General features: G+C 37.0%; 1 protein-coding gene across 4 annotated transcripts in view; it reads right to left on the minus strand.

Annotated features, from left to right (window-relative positions):
* The window catches only part of CCDC91 (coiled-coil domain containing 91), a 124726-nt gene that overhangs the window by 86814 nt on the left and 18068 nt on the right, over positions 1–19844 (minus strand). For all 4 annotated transcript variants that reach the window (XM_032688469.1, XM_032688468.1, XM_032688466.1 and 1 more), the window contains exons 2-5: positions 9395–9437; positions 9193–9271; positions 4765–4922; positions 1756–1944 (exon numbers count right to left, since the gene is read on the minus strand). In XM_032688469.1, coding sequence (XP_032544360.1) covers positions 1756–1944; positions 4765–4922; positions 9193–9271; positions 9395–9424 — 456 coding nt within the window. In that variant the 5' untranslated portion in view covers positions 9425–9437. The remainder of the gene's footprint in view (positions 1–1755; positions 1945–4764; positions 4923–9192; positions 9272–9394; positions 9438–19844) is intronic.

Genomic DNA, 19844 nt, shown 5'->3' on the forward strand with positions numbered 1-19844 from the left:
GTTATAGACCCCTTCCCATTGCAACTATTCTATTCTAGTCCAATTATTTCCACATTTTTAGTATCTTGCTCTATCTTTCTGCACTTGAAAAACAGTATATTAAATGTACTATCAGTAAATGTTTTCACTAAAAAGGCAGAAATCCTATGGCATACACAGATCTCTATCTCCAAAATTAATAAAATCTTAAAATATTCTGGCATCTTGCAGAGAGCCAATCTGGAAGCCTGCCCAACATGAACCAAGAGAGAGGAAGGAGAATAACACTGCTGACAATAAACTTCAAAATTGTTCACTATACAAAGAGCTAAAGATTTTTTATTTTTCCTTAATGCAGCCATTGTTCCCACTAAACTCATTCCTATTATACATAAGTCGTTGGTACTCTTTCAATTGCTCCAGAACAACTTCTTGAAGCCGTGCAGGAAGCCAGTATAGAAACAAACGACCTCCAGGCCACAGCACAGCTATTCAAACAAAGGCACAACTGAGAGGGTCATAAGTAGGACACAAAGAGCAGGTCTGCTTAGTTCAACCCTGCTTTGGGCCAAAATCATAAAAACAGTTCAAGAGATTATAAGTCTCTGATTCCACTGTAGAGATAGAAACAGATTATGGAATACCTCTTCAATTCAGAGTTTAGCTCTCAACCTATCTCCTCCTACAGTCTGTATTCATCCTTCCCTCCCAACTTCCCTCTACACACTTAATTCCTAGCAAAACCAGCCCATTGCAGTCCTCCTCATCTTTGGCTCCAGTTCCTCAACCTCACTGTCATTTCCAAGAAGTTGTTTCCTCCTTCCCCAGCAAACCTTGAGAGCTATCAAGAAACAGTATTAAGAATGGCAGAAACTAAACTCACTCTCCCATGCCTCAGTGACCTTTTGCCAACTCAGATGTGTCAGACATAACACTGTTTGGTGCTCTTATTATATTCCTGTTGGAAGGAATATGAAGAATTAAGCTACCAGAGCTCCCAGAAAAAAAAAAAAATCAAAACAAAACCACATGGCTCCATGCTAAGAACACTTGTCCTTTTTTTTCTTTTATTTTTTTATCCGTCAAAGAAAAAAAAATAAAATCTTGAAACTTTAGAAAAATTTAGCCTAAAATAGACACCAGACATGAAAAAAAAAGGAGGTCTTATGTTCAGTTCTGGCCAGTCTCTGGAGCATGTCCGGGGACAGGCAATGGAGATGGGGAAGGGTCTGGAGCACAAGTCCTCCGAGGAGCAGCTGAGGAAGCTGGGGGGGCTCAGCCTGGAGAAAAGGAGGCTCAGGGAGACCTTCTCACTCTCTGCAACTCCCTGACAGGAGGCTGTAGCCACGTGGGGGTCGGGCTCTGCTCCCAGGGAACAAGTGACAGGATGAGAGGAAACGGCCTCAAGCTGTGCCAGGGGAGGTTCAGGTTGGACATTAAGAAGAATTCCCTCACGGAAAGGGTGGTCATGCATTGGAAGGGGCTGTCCAGGGGGGTGAAAGCATCACCATCCCTGGAGTTGGTAAAGGAACAACTGGCACTCAGTGCTCTGGTCTAGTTGACAAGGTGGTGTTTGGTTAAAGGTTGGACTCGATGATCTTGGAGGTCTTTTCCAATTTTAATAATTCTATGATTACATGATTCTAAATTGGGTCAATTTCTCTGGATTTTGGCTAATTTCTACCAAAAAATGAATTTCAAATCTCTGCCAGCTCCAACCATATTTTAATCCCATACAAATGCCAACTGTTCTAATTAAAAAGAAACTATTCATACCTTTTTAATTTTCAATTTTTCTTCTTCAGCAGTGCAAAGCTTGATTTCTAGGTTTGCAACAGCTTGTTGAAGGCAGCTCTTCGCTTCATTTGTTCTCTGTGTCTCAACATCAATCAAAGCAGTGGTTGATGCAACTAAAGTCTTGCCTTCAATTACATTTGAAGAGGTGACTGGAATATCTGCTTGAATCTAATTCACAGGAGAAAAGTGAGTAATTTCAGTACATCAGGTTTACAGGGAAACAAACTCTCCTTGGATAAGTCACTCCATGCTTTCACCCAATGCAGGCTGCAAACAGCAGTCACAGAAAGGGAATAAAAGGGGTTTTTATCTCATCTTGGGGATAGATTAACAAAATAAGAGTAATTGGGAGATGCTTACAACATTTAGTTAATGCTATTTCAGTAAACTGCAGAAGCACAAGAACTGAAACAGAGGTTTCTTGAATCCACAATGTAAACCAGATGAAACACTGATAATAAGCCTATATTTTCAGAAAAGCACAAAATAAATTAGGTGAGGTTCAAAATACTTTGTGGTATAATTAAAAAAAGCCAATGCTTTTTTTTTTCCCCTCTTAAAAAAAAATAATAAAAAGGAGGGGGCAAAAACTTGTTTATTTTGCAGCCAAGGAACTTCAAAGGAAAAAGCTGGTAAATTAATTCAGCTGCCACTTTTTCAACAATTTGAAAGCCAAACACACTTGAGATTTGGGTAAGGGTGGTGAAAGGAACATCTCAATGTGTTTATTAAAGAGAGGTTTGATTGATCTGATTTAATCCACCTCTCTAACACCTTTTATCCCACTCAGATAATGTACTGACTTTTCAATAAATAACTATCTCTCAAAGAATTCAAAGAAAGTAATAAACAAAAACAGCTGAGATCTTGACTGCACAGGAACACATAAGAAACTGCAGTTTGTGCTCTGAATTCTCCTTGGCAAAGAGAAGCCAAATGTGCTAATTCTATTTCCGAGTTTGGCATCGCCAAAAATTGTGAGCATAGAACCTAAAATGGTGAAGCTTTTTTATTACATGAAACCTCAAGAGGCCCTGGAGATACAGATATAAAAGAATACAGTTCTCCTAACATTGCCCTCGAACAGGTATAAGAATATTTTATCATAATTTTATGCCCACCGTTTTCCTTCTTGTTTAATCCTAAGTGCAAAGTCTGATCTCTAAAATAATATTAAAGGACATGCTCTCAACTCCTTTTCTCCCTTTAGTAAAACTTGTTAATATATTTTTTAGTCTGTACTATTTCCTGCACTAAAGAGAGACTTTATGGAACCATGGGTGTGTCAGTAGCTGAACAGAACAAGACAAGAAAAATTGAAACATGGCCTACAACTAGAATTTGTACAAATACTTAGTCAGAAGTAAAAAAGCGTATTTCTTATTTTTCCATAAGATTACCCAAGTAAGTTAATTTTTAGTTTTAAAAAATAAATCTTAGTATTCTGGAATATCCCAAGTGCTCTTTCCAGAGAACACAAAAGCTAAAATTGTGGCCAAGCTCAAAGAAGAGAGGATGCAAGTTATTCACTGTTAGCCAAAATCAAAAAGGGTAGGACTAGGACCTGTGGTGGCTAAAGGAAAGCATATCTTGGTCATTCTACCAGTAATAGAAATTTACTGATCCAAACTCTGTCAGAGAGGCAGAAGAAGAGCCTTCAACACAGAAAATTACTGTGGCTGGTATCAGTCAAAAAATAAAGTAAACGCTCCTTCCTCTCAAGAAAAAAATCCACAACTTTTGGATTTCTAAGAAAATTTCTTTGACATCATTTGCATCTGGGCACATCTCTTTGCTTTTTATAGGCTTTCCCCAGAACATTAGGCTGGGAACAAATACAAAACAGTAACTAATTCATTCCTAAGACTGGACGATTGGAGCTGTACTAGCCACAGTCTTTCTGGAAATGTAAACATACAGATGCTACTCAAAGGAGAAAAAAAAAACTCGGTTTAAGCAAAACAAGTATTTTGTACAAGTTCTCTGTATAGTTCTAAAGAAATGCTTATAGATGGTCAGACAATGGAAATCTGATTTAACGGTGAAATTCAGTTTTCACCATGAGTAGCCCTAGACTTGATGAGACTACTTGAAGAATAAGAAACAAAGGAAGGTTTGCAAACTAGCCCAAAGTATTGATTAGTTCACAATGAGGCAAAAGCACTTTCTAATTCAAGTATGTACTACTATACATCCTGAAACGAGGAAGTTTATAATCAATAAACTTGTTCAAATAGGTGCCACTGCAATCAATGGCAATGAAAGATTCACTTGAGAGGGTAAATCTATATAATTCCCATCTGCAGCAATCCAGCATTCCTCTGCTAATCTCCAGGTAAAACTTTTTTTTCCCTTCCATGCTCATCTAATAGTTTAGTCAAAAACTAATACACTTTTACCCCCAAAAAAGAAACAAAGACAATTTTTCAGCAGTAGTGCAGCCACAAGGATAGATTAAGATTGCACAACTAGGATAATGTCAGATCACACAAAAAAATATTAAAAAAATCAACTTTAAAAGTGATGGGGGAAAAATAAATTAAAATAAAATAAAAATAAATTTAATTATAAGTAAGTAAAGATTAAATGTTAATTCTCTAATCCTAAAGTCACAAGAAAACATACAAGTATGGCATATATGTACAGCTATAATCTTTACAGTTTTAACAGGAACAAACTTTTTTGAAAGAACCTTCCTAGTATTGTTTCCTACATGCATGCCTAGCACTATCAGCATGCCTGTAAGTTTTAATAACTCTAATACACTTGTCTCTCTTACAGTTCATACCAAAGCACAGTGCAGTGTCTCCCAGTTGTAGGTCTTATAAACAATTATAAAATTATTTTACTTCAAAGTCTTCATCACAGAAATCCAAGGAGCTTTTGCCCTCAGAAGGCATTTCAACCTAAATGTGCACAGAAGAGATACAGTGCTAACATATTAAATACGTGAGTTCCCATGCTGAAGCTCAAAAGTTGTGGGTTTACCTGTTCTTCAAGAACAGCTGGATTTATCACACTGTTGGCTGTTTGAACAGCTGTTGCCACATTATCACTTGACAAAATGAATGAGTCAGAAGGAGCCAGGCAGGAAGAAGGCACAGAGTGCTCCAGAAGAACATCAGGAGATCTGTGGACTTCAGGTACTAGAAATAGAAAGAACACACAGTATGAAGAAGCACTCAAAAATTAACTGTTTCTGGAGTCTATGCAACAAGTGTAGTAATACTAATGTAATGTTATGTACCTCATATAATCTAATTGCACTGAAGAATAATTCCATACAAAGTGCCTGTGGTTTTGAGTAGTATCAACTTGAGGACATTCAGAATCATAGTCACCCTAAATTTAGACTTGTAATTTACACAGAGGTTTTAGAAGACAACTGCTATCAAAAGGATCCATTTCAACTTTGTTTCTTTCAATTCACACAACCTTTCAGCTTCAGCATCATCTTTAATCAAAGTCAAGTGTAAAAACCATGCTTACAGTTTCCTAAGTTTCATAAATTCTGAAGTTAAAAAATCCCCAACTGTCTTAGAAGACACAAACAAAGACACACTTAAAAAAAACTTACCAAGACACATGATAAAGCAGTTTTATATGTTATAAGATATAAAAAGATAACAAGGTAAATAACTCTCTAGCTAATAAACTTCAGTGGAATTAATACCGGACTGAGAGCTCTTCCATACCAATTTCCAGTTATGCCATAAAAATCCTGAACAGTGGATCATCATTATCAACCCAGTACAACAGAAACCTGAGTGCTCTTATGAAGGACATAAACTAAATAGACTAAATAAACAGAAAGGAGAAAAGAAAGCTTGGCATACATTTTTAATTTAACAGCAAAGTCCTGCAAACTTTGATATGTTCAGCTACAGGTGTGCCTTTGCAGAAGGCAAAAAAAGTATATGCAATTGTTTTAGGAAAAGCAGCTCACATCATCAATACAACTCTGGTAAAATGTAGAAGATGCCACTAGCCAGGACAAGGCTCAACCTCCCCATATCACTGTTGAATGCTGCACAAGTACACAGCACAAACATTGGCCTAAAGGACAATTCAAAAGGACACATCAATCTGTGGATCCAGTCCTATCTTCTTTACTCTCCAATTCTAGGATTCAGGTATAACATAGAGGAACATGCAAACCTCGCCTACTAAAAAGAAAGAAAATGGACTGTAAGGCAGAAAAATATCAGTATGCTAATTGCAGTGATAGCAGATTGGGACATATGGCCAAAAAAAAAAAAATCAAAAAAAACCCACCAAAAAATCACAGTGCAGCAGAAAATGGAAACTTGGCTGAAAGGCCTAGAGGACAGTACAGCAAACAGAAGAGGAACCAATTTTGGTAACCAGAACCAAAAAACAGATCTGGGACACAACTGCACCTTTAACAGAAAACTCTTCCTCAGAATTGGAAATGGGACTTTTTCAGCTTCCTTTATGCACTATATCAGTAAAACTCCCCTCCCAATCCAAATGTCTGCTTTTAAAGGCAGCTTCTCATAACAGTTACCTACTCTGTTAGTTCAAGTGGCAGTGAAGTGACATAGAGAATCTTTTTGTTTCTAAACAAACAGTAAAGTCTCTGTTTTATGCTATCATTTAATACCCTGAATCTCAATTTTAAATCAATCCCCATCTGATGGAAAAACAACTAAAATAATGTACCAGGCAATTTCTCACTGAGCAGGCAAGCGATTCTCTTACTAAAACTGTCAACTCACGTGGAAACCTGACATGACACTGTTCCTTTGGATGTCAGTGTTCACCCTTTAGTGAGGATCACCATAGCTCAGGCATAGTTCACATATAAATAATTTATCACAAAAGTAAAAACAGAAACTGAGACTGGGTACATATGAATAATGGAGACTCACTGAAATTAAAACTTTTGGTATTCACACATTTTGGGGTATCCAATACTAGACATAAGACTCCATTTTTCAGGTAATAATCTGGAATCTTCTAGAATCAAATTGAGCTTTCAGGGATTCTAGTTATAGCAATGAATACTTGGCAACTTGACGGGAAAAGAAAGAAACAAAATCTCCACCTCTTAAGTTGTCAAAATGAAGCCTAGGAAATGAGAAGTAACAACTGGTGACCACCTCTGAACATGGTGGTTTAAAATTTTAAACTAAATACATGACCTTGCAGAAGACAAGAAAAGGTGGCAACTCTCCATGGTATCAATCAAACATCTTTTTTACAAATCCTTCTTTTCATTTTTCAGCAATGTTAAATATTCATAAATTAGACATTCCTAGAATTACACGTGCTAGGGCTATAATTCAAGCTCTCTTAATTCATTCCTCTTGTGTATATACTGGTGAATTGCATTAGCATTTTAGTACAGCTCAAAATTCGCTTATAGAGACGAACCCTAAGTCATTCCTGCTCACCACACCTTAGTGGTTCACATATGGAACAGGTTCACAACCCCTGAAAAAAAAACTTGCCTCTGATGAAACTACCTGATTGACTCCAACAGCTACTGGGAGTTCAAGCCCACAGGACCAGGCTAACACCACTCTGAAACAACACTCCTGAAGCACATCCAACATGGATATTGGCTTTTCAGAACCACTTACAGGATCCTCTCCTCTTCAGTGCTGCTCCACTGCTATGACACACAGTCATTCTGATCATAACAACAAAATACTCTTACACAGTACCCTGCCCTGGTGTGATATATCTCCTCTAACTTCTTCAGTAAGCAAGTCAAAGTCTGATAGTCCTGAGGAAATTCCAAATAAACTTATTGTTCATCGGTCAAATTGGCCTTAGAAATAATCTCTGATTTCTGCCTGCACACTGAAAAATACTGCCACAGGCTTCAGTGCTTTGGTTTTTAACTCAGAAACATCAGATATGTAGGAAAGTCATGAGATGAGTAATGTACTCCTCTTCCAGAGAGCTCACAACATCTTGTGTGTATATAATGGCATCACACCTCGAATTTATCAAAATCATCTCAATGGCACCATAATACATTTGAATTTTTCAGCAAACTTTACCGAGAAATTTCTGGGGTAAGACAAGAACATCTCGTATATAAATAGCTTGGGCAGACAATTCAGTTATTTCTGTTACTAAAAACATTAATTTACAAGTCAATGCCTAAGAAGCATTTCGACCAAGACTATTAAAATCTTGCCTCTTGCAATAAAGTAGTTTATTCACAGCAACATTTGCATGAAAAAGTCATCTAAAGATTTTGCAGTAATAAAATATTCTGAATAGAGGTGTTTTTCTTTTAATTTTGACAAACTTAAAATATCTTGGTATAACTTACCTTAAGACTTCTCTGTCACCTACAATCATACAAAAAACTTCTGTGTCAGTACAAATCATCTGAATTCTACACACCTTATAAGATTTAAAATAGACTTCATGAGGCAGACACTGCACAGTTATATTGGATTTAATTTACTAAGCACATCCAAATATGCTACTGAATTTAAGAAGTAATAATAGTCAAAATGACAAGATGAGCTATTTGAAAAAATATAATTTAATTATTATATGTTTTCCTTTATTTCAATGACACATAAAGGCAATTATTCTGTAACGGATGAAAGCCAGTAGTGCCAGAAATAAATCAATAAAAACATTCTAAGAACATGACTTATGGAGAACTCATATTGAGAAAAATTCGTGCCTTACTTCGTATAATTTATTCTGCGTAATAATGCAATAGCAGGCACAAATCTTTAGTTCCTGAACAAATAATAAACTGTGTTGGTTTTCCCCCTAATGCTGCTAAAGTGATGTTTCTCTTTGTGAAAACAGCAAAATCTAGACCACAACAAAATCAACTGCCAATCAGTAACATCTCCTCAATCTTCTAGTTCTACTGATATTGTACATCAATGAACTTACATTAATTTCTTAAAATCCACATGGGTCACAGGCATTTGTATAAATTAATACAAGTAGTTCCATAATGTTTCTACTTCTCCTTGAGACAAAGGTTATGTAATACATTTTTTAACTTTATAAACTGCTTAAGTGAAAAAGACGATTCTCATCCGTCCCCCCTTCCCCAAAGAACGTAGAAGACTCTATCATAGTCCTATTTTCAAGTTTACTTTTTGTGGGTTTTTCCACAATTTGCAACAGATCTTCCACTCACCAAAGTAAAGGATATCCTTTGAATAAAGAAGATCTGTTTCTTTTCAGCTGGATAAACTGTACTTCTCCTTCATTCCTCAAGAAAACTTTACTTTGAGAAGTGCAGCTGCCCAAAATAATTACTCAGGAACATTCTCATGCTCAACTTTTCACTTCTGGTTATTCTTTTATTGTGTATAGACACCCTTCTGGGCACTAGTTTTTACAGTGAATACATAAGAACAGCAATACAATATTAAGATTTTTTTACAGTGATTTTATCAATACCTGTAGGAAATGCTGCCCAAGCAATAGCAGGGGATGTGGTCTGCTTTTCACCATTTCCAAACTCATAACTCTCTGCTGCCTAGGAACAAGAAGAAATTATTAGAAAAATTTTACAAAACATTTACAATCATTTACAATCAATTTCCATATAAATAGTTAAAAATAAGCTTTATTTCAAAATAAAGTAATTCAAATAACATACCTCAAATCCTCCAAAGTCATCATCATCCATCTTTCAACTGGTACTAGAATATAGAAGAAATGCTGATTTAAAAAGAGGAAAAAAAACCCCATTATGTTGCTATATTGCCTTTACTTGTAAAATAGCAATAAAAGCTTCGTAAAACCAAAGGTATGGTGTTAGTTTTAAAGGACAGACATGGGTAAAACAAGTCAGTGTGATCAAACCCTAAAAGCCCAGCTGTACAAAGCAATAGAGGGTTCCACACAGCAGGAAAGTGGGTATATTTCACTGGCCAGTCTTGTAAGAGAGATGTGCTGATTTTATGATCAACCAGCAGTCAAAAGACAAAATGACTTATCTACTTGTACTTCAGCTACATGACAGATGAAAAAAGACCTTCACTTGGATCCAACTGCTACCTTGCTCATCTATATGTTTTGCATAACCACCTCATCATCCACTCATTTAGAAGTGAATACAGTCCTTCATCCACGTCCTCATCTCCACACATTACCTGAAGTCTTCATAATTTACAAGTCCTACAACACACCAAGGGACCTAAATAAGAACTTTTTCACACAGGGGATGCAAGGGCTAGAGCTGGAAGATCTCAGTTAAGAAGTTTTGTTGTTTTTTTTTTAATTGATCAAGTTAAATGCAAAAAAATGGGTATTTTATGATAGAATTTGACTGTCTTCAAGGGTAAACATAAGCACTGCCCACTGTCAAACATCTTTTGAAAGCAAAAATGAAGTAAAAGCTTTCTAATATAAGAAAATAGAAAGATGGTCCTTTAAAAGCTATATCTATTGATCTCAAGTACAGCAGTCAAGTTCCCAGGACCTCAACAGATCAGCAAATATTCTAGTTTGGATATATATTAAAAAAAAAAAAAATGTCTAGGAAGTAGGATTCTGACCACCAGATTCCAAAATCAAGGGTTATCTTCATTCATGATGAAGACAACCCGATTTAATGCAAATATGATCTATCATGTACCTTGTATAATTTTGTGTTTCTGATTTAAAATATAAAAATATTTTCCATTGTGAAGTTGCTTTTCCAAATCAGCATTGTGATTAAATCCAAAAAGATTTCCTGCCTTTCCCATCTCTTAGCTGTCTGGCAACATCAGAACAAACTGCAACTTGGAAAAAGACTGTGGTGAATTTCTGGAAATTCTTCTGCTACCACAGAGGTCCTTCCCTAGGTTTCATGGAGGGTCTGATTTAGATTTTACAAACTGATCAGCATTTTTGACTTGTAGCCCTGAATTCTGTGGCATTTTGATATATTTATAGTCAAATTGCAGTTCCTTTTACAAAAATGCGGGCTAAGTTACTCAGCTAATGAAAGTAACTCAAGATATACAAAGCTTTTCAAAGAAAGGTATTATATATTTAACTGTACACTTACATATATATATATGTGAATGAAGGATGAGCCAAAAAACCTTTATGGTCTTTACAGAATGTTAAAATGTTTATAAAACTAACTGACTTCAGTTAAAGCAGACTATAGGCTGGATAAACTTTTATTACTAAGAAAACAAATGCTCAGAAACAGAAGAATTCAAAGGATCTGGAGGAAATCTCCAAATGGATATATTAGAATGCCAGAAGGGGACACTTTCAGTTCACATCCACTGCTGAAATTCACTACCAAGACTGATTTCAATTCAAACATCTTCCAAAGCTTAACTAATTAATTCCCAAGTTTTCACTGATGAACTTAGAAGGCTTCAGGGTGACCCAATTGTGGCCTTCCAGGACCTGAAGGGAGCCCACAAGAAAGATGGAGAGAGACGATTTCCAAGGGCCTGGAGCGACAGGACAAGGGGGAATGGCTTCACACTGACAGAGAGGAGGTTCTTCCCTCTGAGGGTGGTGAGGCCCTGGCACAGGTTGCTCAGAGAAGCCTGTGACTGCCCCATCCCTGGAAGTGTCCAAGGCCAGGTTGGATGGGGCTCTGAGCAACCCGGGACAGTGGAAGGTGTCCCTGCCCATGGCAAGGAGTTGAAACTAGATGATCTTTCAGGTCACTTCCAACCCAATCTCTTCTACGATTCTATGAAAAATCATCACTATCACTGTGTTAGCAGACAGATTTGGTCAAATTAAAGAAAAGTATTGTTCAATACTCATATTGTGGTATAAAAGTTAAGAATCGTTTTAGGGACTAACAAGGAAATTTTGGCTTTGTGTTGGTTGAATTTTGCGCTGGTAAATTTTTCAAGAGAGAAAGAAGGTAGTTGGGTATTTTTCCCACCAATGTTAAGGTTAATTGGTCAAACATTCATACACTCCGTTAACATGAAGAACTTTCACATATAACAAAAAAATAGCACTTGGGTACACAAATGATAGTGATGGAAGTTGTACAAACAGAACATGACTGCTGAAGCAGACAGCAATGCACAAGTTGAGAATGTCAATGTATTCATGCCACCTACCACTAAATACCACCCAAACCAGGCTGGTGATTTATATAATTATTGCAAAACACAGTGTTCAAGTAGCAATCAGAGCAGTCAGGTGGAGAAAGTGAGCCTTTAGAAAGGCAAACAGGTACTTTATACACTACGTATCACATCAACAGGTCTTACAGGCTCTACACAAAGTTCCTTCAAAGTACATTTTCTCCACAATGCCCAAGAGACATTATCCCCATCATCTCAGACCTGGTTATGTCTCAACCAGAGAAAATACATTCAGCACTGTGTTTTAAAAACACAAACTGGAGCAAGTTTAGAGGAGTACAACAGGAATCAAAGCAATTTTGGAAAGGCATGCTAAGATAGAGAGACTTCAAAAATTTTTTTGAAGGAAAAAATATAAAATATGAAAAATCATGTTCTAAGAAGCGATTAACTATTTTGATTTTTTTTCAAATACAACACTGACATAAGGCAACAAAGGACAGCAAGCCCTGTAAGCAAACTATATGCTAAATACTTGTATTTCCATTTCCTCTACAAGAAAATTTAGAAGAACCTGTGTATAAATAAAACAGAACTTTTGATAGAGAAAAATGATGTAGGGCAGAAGAAAAACTGGAGAACAACCTTTTACCGAATCTATCATCTTTTTTATTGCATTTCAAACAAAGTTTTCATAAATCTGGTAACAATCCTAAGGCTATTTTGACATCAGATTACCTTACTTCACAAATTTTAAACGCAGACTTTTCGTGACTGTAACAACATGAATAATTTATTAATTATTCCACCTATCACTTAAATGGAACAAAAGAGAAACAGGTTCCAATCAAGTCTCTGTAGTATCAATGGTGTTTTCACACCTAACTGTTAATCCTCCAATTTCCAGTTCTTCAGAAATCCCACAGGAATTCTAGACTAAGGAATCCTCAACCAGTTAGGTTATAAATGTTATACATACACAAATAGCAAACATTAATTCATGTACACACACCTCTGATTTCAAAGACAGAGCTCAGTTTCTACTCTACCAAAATGAAATCTTGATTTGAAATCTAAAAATACCAGAATCTGGCAAATTAGCATGAATCACAAATAAGCAGGCAGCAGATTAGGATAGAATGCATGGATTAAATCCTGAGGGATGTTAATATAAGGCATTTCAAAAACTCATAGGTTGAAGTGTTCTCTCCAAAAAGTGTTAGCGCAAGAGTTCTTACTAGATGTCTTTCCAAAATTATGATACCTTCTTGCATAAAAAGGGTGCCTTCTGCAAGGAGAAGGGAAAAGGGCCACACCAATGTTAAAAGAACTGTTTTGAAAAAAAAAGTGAATCAAGCCTATTTTTAAATAGGATGCTTTCAGAGCCCTCAAAAGCACATGTGCATTTAGACTTAAAAATATTTGAATAATTAATTATAAATTTAACATGATAAATTTAACAATCCTGAAAATACAACCAAATACATAATTTCTCGATTCTACCTCTTATTCTCATGATGGAAATGCATTTCTGATATGAATAAATAACAAAACTAGCCTAACACCGCACATGAGAACTACAACAATTTTAGGAGCAAGTTCTTTTAATCAATCATCTATTCCAAAACGGGTAATCAGACTTTTCTTTCCTCACAAACTTGGAACATTATTTGTGGCACTGGAATAGGAAAGAATACATTAAGTGCTGACAATCTTCAGGATTTAAAAAATAACAGAAGAAGACAAAACAACCCACACAGTCTTACCATGACTAAATGTGGTCTCTTGAAATATGCCTGATACTGGAATTAAGTAACTGTAAAATTGGGCAACAAGAAGTCAACCTCAAAATTACAGAGTCAGAAATTCTGGTTGGAAAAGGCACAGTAGGTCATCCAGTCCCGGTCATTTTCAAAATATTACAGTTCTCAGACAGTTGTGTCCAAAAACACTCGAGATCTCCAGTCACACTCTGGGAAAAGGAGGAGATTTTCCATGGCTAATGACTAGGCAGGCCACTGCATTTTGCATAGATTTTATCAACGAGTTTGTATTCACACAATGCAACAATAATTTATACCAAAATTCAGACCAACAGGTCATCCAACCAAAGCTCCCGACCAAAGCGGGGTCAACACCACATTCAAATGAGGTTGCTCAAGACTTCTCTCTGCATGGCTGGTAAGGCTGCAGGATGAATGGATTCAGATAGCTGGGCATATTTGGGAAGCCTGCAAGCTTTTCTATGCAAAATGCAGTCACAAAAGTCTGACTAGCAGCTTAACACAGATCATGAGATGTAAAAGGCACACCAAAATCATATTTTTATATGCAGGAAAATCAAGAGTGATTCACAATGAATAAGACAGAAAAATGTAAGCTGGGGGAAGAAAAGCCCCTCTTCCCCATGTTCCCTCTTCCAACTGTTAGGGGGAGATGGAATGCTGTAATCCCACCAGAAATCCCAGTATTCTCTATATCCAAAAGGTAAAAGTGGTGGACAGACCAAATGTTGAAGTAGAATTCTTCATTCATGTCTACCTCTGGTTAGTGAGAAATCAAATTAATCAAGTCCTGATCTTTTATTTGATAATCAAGTCTAAATTTGTCTTGGTAATAAAAAGCACTGATTTTTCCAGGTACAATCAACTGAATGCTGCATCACTTGGCCTGTAAGTTTGAGTATGAAGCAAACTTACAGGCAGAATTTTGTACATTTTAAAGGAACAACTTACAGAGCATATTGCTGTTTGTTTTGTCAGAATAGTGTGTGTGGAGCTGGCATTTGCATTTGCATTTCTGGCAAAGCCCATGGGTGGGTAACCCCTACCTATGACTACTTATCAGTTTTACTTCTATGTTCATCCTTATTAAATACTTCATTCAAAGTGTTCAATCTAGGAGATGCTTATTAGCTGTTTCTTCACTGGACGTGACATAGACCACAGCATTTGAAGAATAAATCTTTGGCTGAAACTGCAGGCTCCAAAGAGTCTACCCAAGATAAGTATGAGATTAAAAAAAAACCCCAAAAACAATAAAATAAAATGAAGTAAAATAAAATTAAACAAAATAAAATGAAACAAAATAAAACAAAATGAAACAAAACAAAATAAAATAAAATAGTAGTGATTTAGAAAGTGTGTATACTGGCAATACCTCTGTGATAAAGAGTAGAACAGATGATAAATCTCTGTTTCACCAAGTTCTAACCTGCTCACATGTACTTTTCCTCATGGGTCTCCCACTAAAACTTCAAGCACCTCTTAGAAATTTTAAGACAGGTACAAACTTTCTTCTTTTTACCCAGCTGATACAGACCTTTCTCCTGATCTATATCAATTACAGCTGCAGGATAAGCATTTGGCATATTAAAAACTTACAGTAGCTACTAAGTCATTAATTAGAAAATTTTATTACAGCATACATATATCCCAAACGTTACACAGACCAAGAAAGACCAGAATATGAATGTAGAGCATAATGGAAATTAAAATTAATTTAGAACATGTCAGCTCCCATGGTGAAAGGCACAGTGATATGGCAAGCAGCAACCTTTATTTGAATACATGACAGAAACATTCCCAACCACATACTAAAGGAAGATACTTCAAGGTTGTGGGGGAAAAGAAGGCAAGGCAGAACATGTCATGGCGATTTTTTCCTGGAAGTGAGGCTGGTTCATCTAGCCTGGAGAAAAGGACCTTCGGGGGGGACTCTCTCGCTCCCTACAACTCCCTGACAGAAGGTTGTAGCCAGGAGGAGGTCGGGCTCTGCTCCCAGGGAACGAGGGACAGGATAAGAAGAAATGACCTCAAGTTGCACCAGAGGAGGTTTAGATTAAATATTAGGAAGAATTTCTTCACTGGAAGGGTTGTCAGGCATTGGAACAGGCTGCCCAGGGCCGTGGTTAAATCACCATTCCTGGAGGTATTTAAAAGATGTGTAGATGTGGCACTTGGGGACATGGCTTAGTGGTGGGCTTGGCGGTGTGAGGTTAATGGCTGGACTCCATAATCTTAAAGTTCTTTTCCAAACTAAATTATTTTATGATTTCAATGCCAGTACTGACTTAATAAACACTTACTAAATTCTAATAATACTAAAACCTTTCTAATAAAATCAAAGAAAGCAGATGCAAATCCAACTATTTTACAGCAGTAGTTGCTTATATTACCATTGATTCAACTGAAAGCTATGGTACTTTTAAGAAAAATGAAAGTCTGGCCCTTGGTAACTGATTTTCTTTCCCAGCCCAAATAAACCAATACAACATCCAAGAAATCACAGAACAAAATTTAGTTTGGAAAGCACCTCAGGACACCTTACACAACCCAACCTGAAATTAAAAAAACAAAACCAAACCAAAAAAGAAACAAACCAATAACATTTTTTTTACCACTTAGTCCTTTTCTCAAGAGACACCCCCCAGACCAAAAGATCCAAAACCTGGAAGAAGCATGTAAGATTCTATATCCTATGACATGATATTCCACACACAGCACCATCAGTAATTTCAAAATAATTTAACTCTACTTTTACATACCAGTGTTGTAAGTAGCAAAACAGTACCAGCAAAAACTGTGGCCTTTGTACCAATTTCATATAACAAGACCATCTTATGCAATCTGTAAGACTTCTGTAACTGCCTTTCCACTGTTATTTTAAAAAGCCTTTTTTCAAAGGACAAAGAATCATAGCATATTATTAAACACTAATAAACACACCTTTTTCTTCAGCTGTATATAGCCTTTATTAAAGAAATTAGAATAAAAATAATTTTTACAAATAATATTCTTGTCTGAAAAGTACTGAATTTATATGACAAAAAATCCAAGAAATTCCACAAAAACTGGTATTAAGATAATCTTCAAAACCAATGCCACAAAAATTTGTGGTTTAGAAGCTGAGGGTGCTCTTCTTCAGTAAACACTATTGTCTTTTTTAAACAGTGCTTAAATCAGGAAAGAAACAACAACATGCAGATTCCAAGTCCACTTCACTTTTGTAGTTCAGACACAGCTATTCAAAAAAGAAAGCAAGAGTTCCACTTCTACCCACAAGAGGAAAATGGGCTCTGAGAGCCTCTACAGAGAAGGTAGGTACCAGTATTCAAATTCACTTCAGACATAGGAGAGAAAAAAAAAAAAACCCCACCACCACAGCCTTGTGTGGAAAATGTGTTCAAGACCTGGCACCTCCCCAGAGATATCCTAGAAGAAACTAACTCATAAAACTAGAAAAACCACATTCTGTGAAAACTGTATATATGTAAAATCATCAAACACATGGTGTACAATTATGCACAGGAAAGAATGAATATAAATTGGGAGACACATGCTTTCTCCTGGATCAAATAATCAGGTGTGAACCCGAGGCCAACGTCTGAAATGCTGCTCCGCTTGTGATTCAGCAGTAATTGCAGAGGGCAACTGCAGAGTATTTCCTGAGGTGGGAATCCACCACATGCATGGACCATTTTCGTCTCTCCACCAGACCACAACCCATGGACCACATGGGGATTCCCTGTGTAACCGTCAGTGTCATCCAGCAGGAAAGACTTTCCAAGTATCGCAGTGGTACTTTTAGCACATATTTTCAGTTTAAAGGCTGAATAGAGGAAAGGTTTGTATACTTTGGCTTCCAACGTTTTGGTCACTGAGATCCATCCATGGCCAGGGGAAAGAAACAAAATAAAATCTCTAATAAGACAAATATGGATTTAATTTCAGAGGGTTACCTATTGACATAAGTAATTAGAGTAACGAATGCACTTCTTGACTGAGGATCTTTTTTAAATTTTAGCCCATGATTCTTTGTCAGCTTCTCACAACTTTAAGAATCATCTTCTTAGAAAATGCGAACTTATTCTTTCTAGATGAGTTCAAATAATATCAACTCCAGCAGAAGTTTAAAAATATGGTATTATTCAGCATATTTCTTTTTTTTGCACAATCTATAGACACTTTTTCAAGACAATTCTAACAACCTCATTAACTCAAGATTTTATATAGAGTCCTTCCTACATCTTCAGTCTTCACCATAATTGGTTTCTTGTGACCAGAACACAGAAAGGCTAGTTTTTGCTTCATTACGAAAATAATCACACAGAAAACTAATTTTTAAATTTCTCTAATGGCCCTCATTAAGTTTTCCATATCACAAAGATCTTTTTACTTCCAAAGCAACACATTCTTACAAAACGTACATAAACTGCTGTGGGAATTCTGATGAAGTTGATATAATTCAAACATATTATGCCTTGGAGGAAAACCCCCTTCTCTCACAAAGCCTTCTCTCCATACACCTCCAAAAAAACCTCAGAAAGTAGCTTGAATTCAACTGGAATTAAACTGGAATTAAACATTTCTGTTATGTACAGCCAGGCAATACTTATAATTAATCAAGTCCAGATCAACAATCTCTGAAATCCTGGTTCCAGATCAGAAGCCCTGGAAATTAGTTTGTGTTTGTATTCTACACCCAAAAAAAAAAAAAAATGGTAAGAAAAGCATGACTTGTCATATGCTAGGTCAGAGAGATCAGACAACAAAGGCAAATGCCTGAGCACTGGTAGAGTGAAAACTCTCATATTTTAAGTATTCTCATTGTATTAGAAAGCATAAATTGAGCACAATCCCCTAAAAGACAGAGCCAAGCTGTTCTCATATCCCACAGGGATTAGGACAAAATCCATAGGACAGAAGTTGGAATAGTGAAAATTCTGACCAGATATTGGAACAGGCTGCCCAGAGACAGGGTGGACTCTTCATCCCTGAAGATAATCAGAAAGAATTCAACTTGACAGGGCACTGAGCCACCTGCTCTAACCGGACCTGCTTTAAGCAGAAGTTTGGATTAGAAAACCTCCAAATGTCCCTTCCATGGATGTTTCAATGGAGCAGGTGCAGAGAAGAGCAAGGAGGCTGGTGAAGGGACTCGAGTACAAGTCCTATAAGGAGAGGCTGAGGGAGCTGGGACTGTTCAGCCTGGAGAAGAGGAGGCTCAGGGGAGACCTCATCACTCTCTACAACTCCCTGACAGGAGGTTGTAGCCAGGTGGGGGTTGGTCTCTTTTCCCAGGCAGCGATCAGCAAGACAAGAGGGCATGGTCTTGAGCTCTGCCAGGGGAGGTTTAGGTTGGATATTAGGAAGAAATTCTTCACAGAGAGAGTAATCAGGCATTGGAATGGGCTGCCCAGGGAAGTGATGGATTCTCCGTCCCCGGAGGTTTTTAAGATGAGACTGAATGTGGCATCAGTGCCATGGTCTGGTAACCACGGTGGTGTTGGATCAAGGGTTGGACTTGATGATCTCAGAGGTCCTTTCCAACCCAGCTGATTCTATGATTCAGTTTTATCTAGAACAGTATAATTAAAAAAACCCAAGTGATCCATCTTTGAGATTGTTCTTCAGCTGAACTGTACTAAGAACTATCGACATCTGTCCCAGATCATTTACGATTGGGTTTGTTAACAACAAATGAACCAACTTCAAAAGAGAAGCATGAAAGGGAAAGAGAACCTCTAGGATCTTCACTGTTGCAGGGACCAAAATAGAAGAAGCCTAGTGAAATGTACCTGAAGGGAGCCTACAAGAAAGATGGAGAGGAACTATTCACATACAAGGGTCTGGAGTGACAGGATAAGGGGCAATGGCTTCAAACTGATAGAGAGGAGGTTTAGATTGGATATCAGGAAGAAATTCTTCCCTGTGAGGGTGGTGAGGAACAGGTTGCTCAGAGAAGCTGTGGCTGCCCCATCCCTGGAAGTGTTGAAGGCCAGGCTGGATGGGGGCTCTGAGCAACCTGAGATAGTGGAAGGGGTCCCTGCCCATGGCAGGGAGGTTGAAATGAGATCTTTGAGGGCCCTTCCAACCCAAACCATTCTGTGATTCTATAATTCTATGATATATTTTCATCCTGATTTTAAAGAAAAAAATGTTTTACTCTCTGTACTCAACAGAAATGTTTCTTGAAGAATGCTGAGGTGAACTTCTAGCATTAAAAAAAAATCTTGACAAGAAAAAAACTGCATGGGGATATTTCTTC

This window comes from Chiroxiphia lanceolata, chromosome 5 (genome assembly GCF_009829145.1).
Source record: "Chiroxiphia lanceolata isolate bChiLan1 chromosome 5, bChiLan1.pri, whole genome shotgun sequence".
Taxonomy (NCBI): Eukaryota; Metazoa; Chordata; class Aves; order Passeriformes; family Pipridae; genus Chiroxiphia; species Chiroxiphia lanceolata.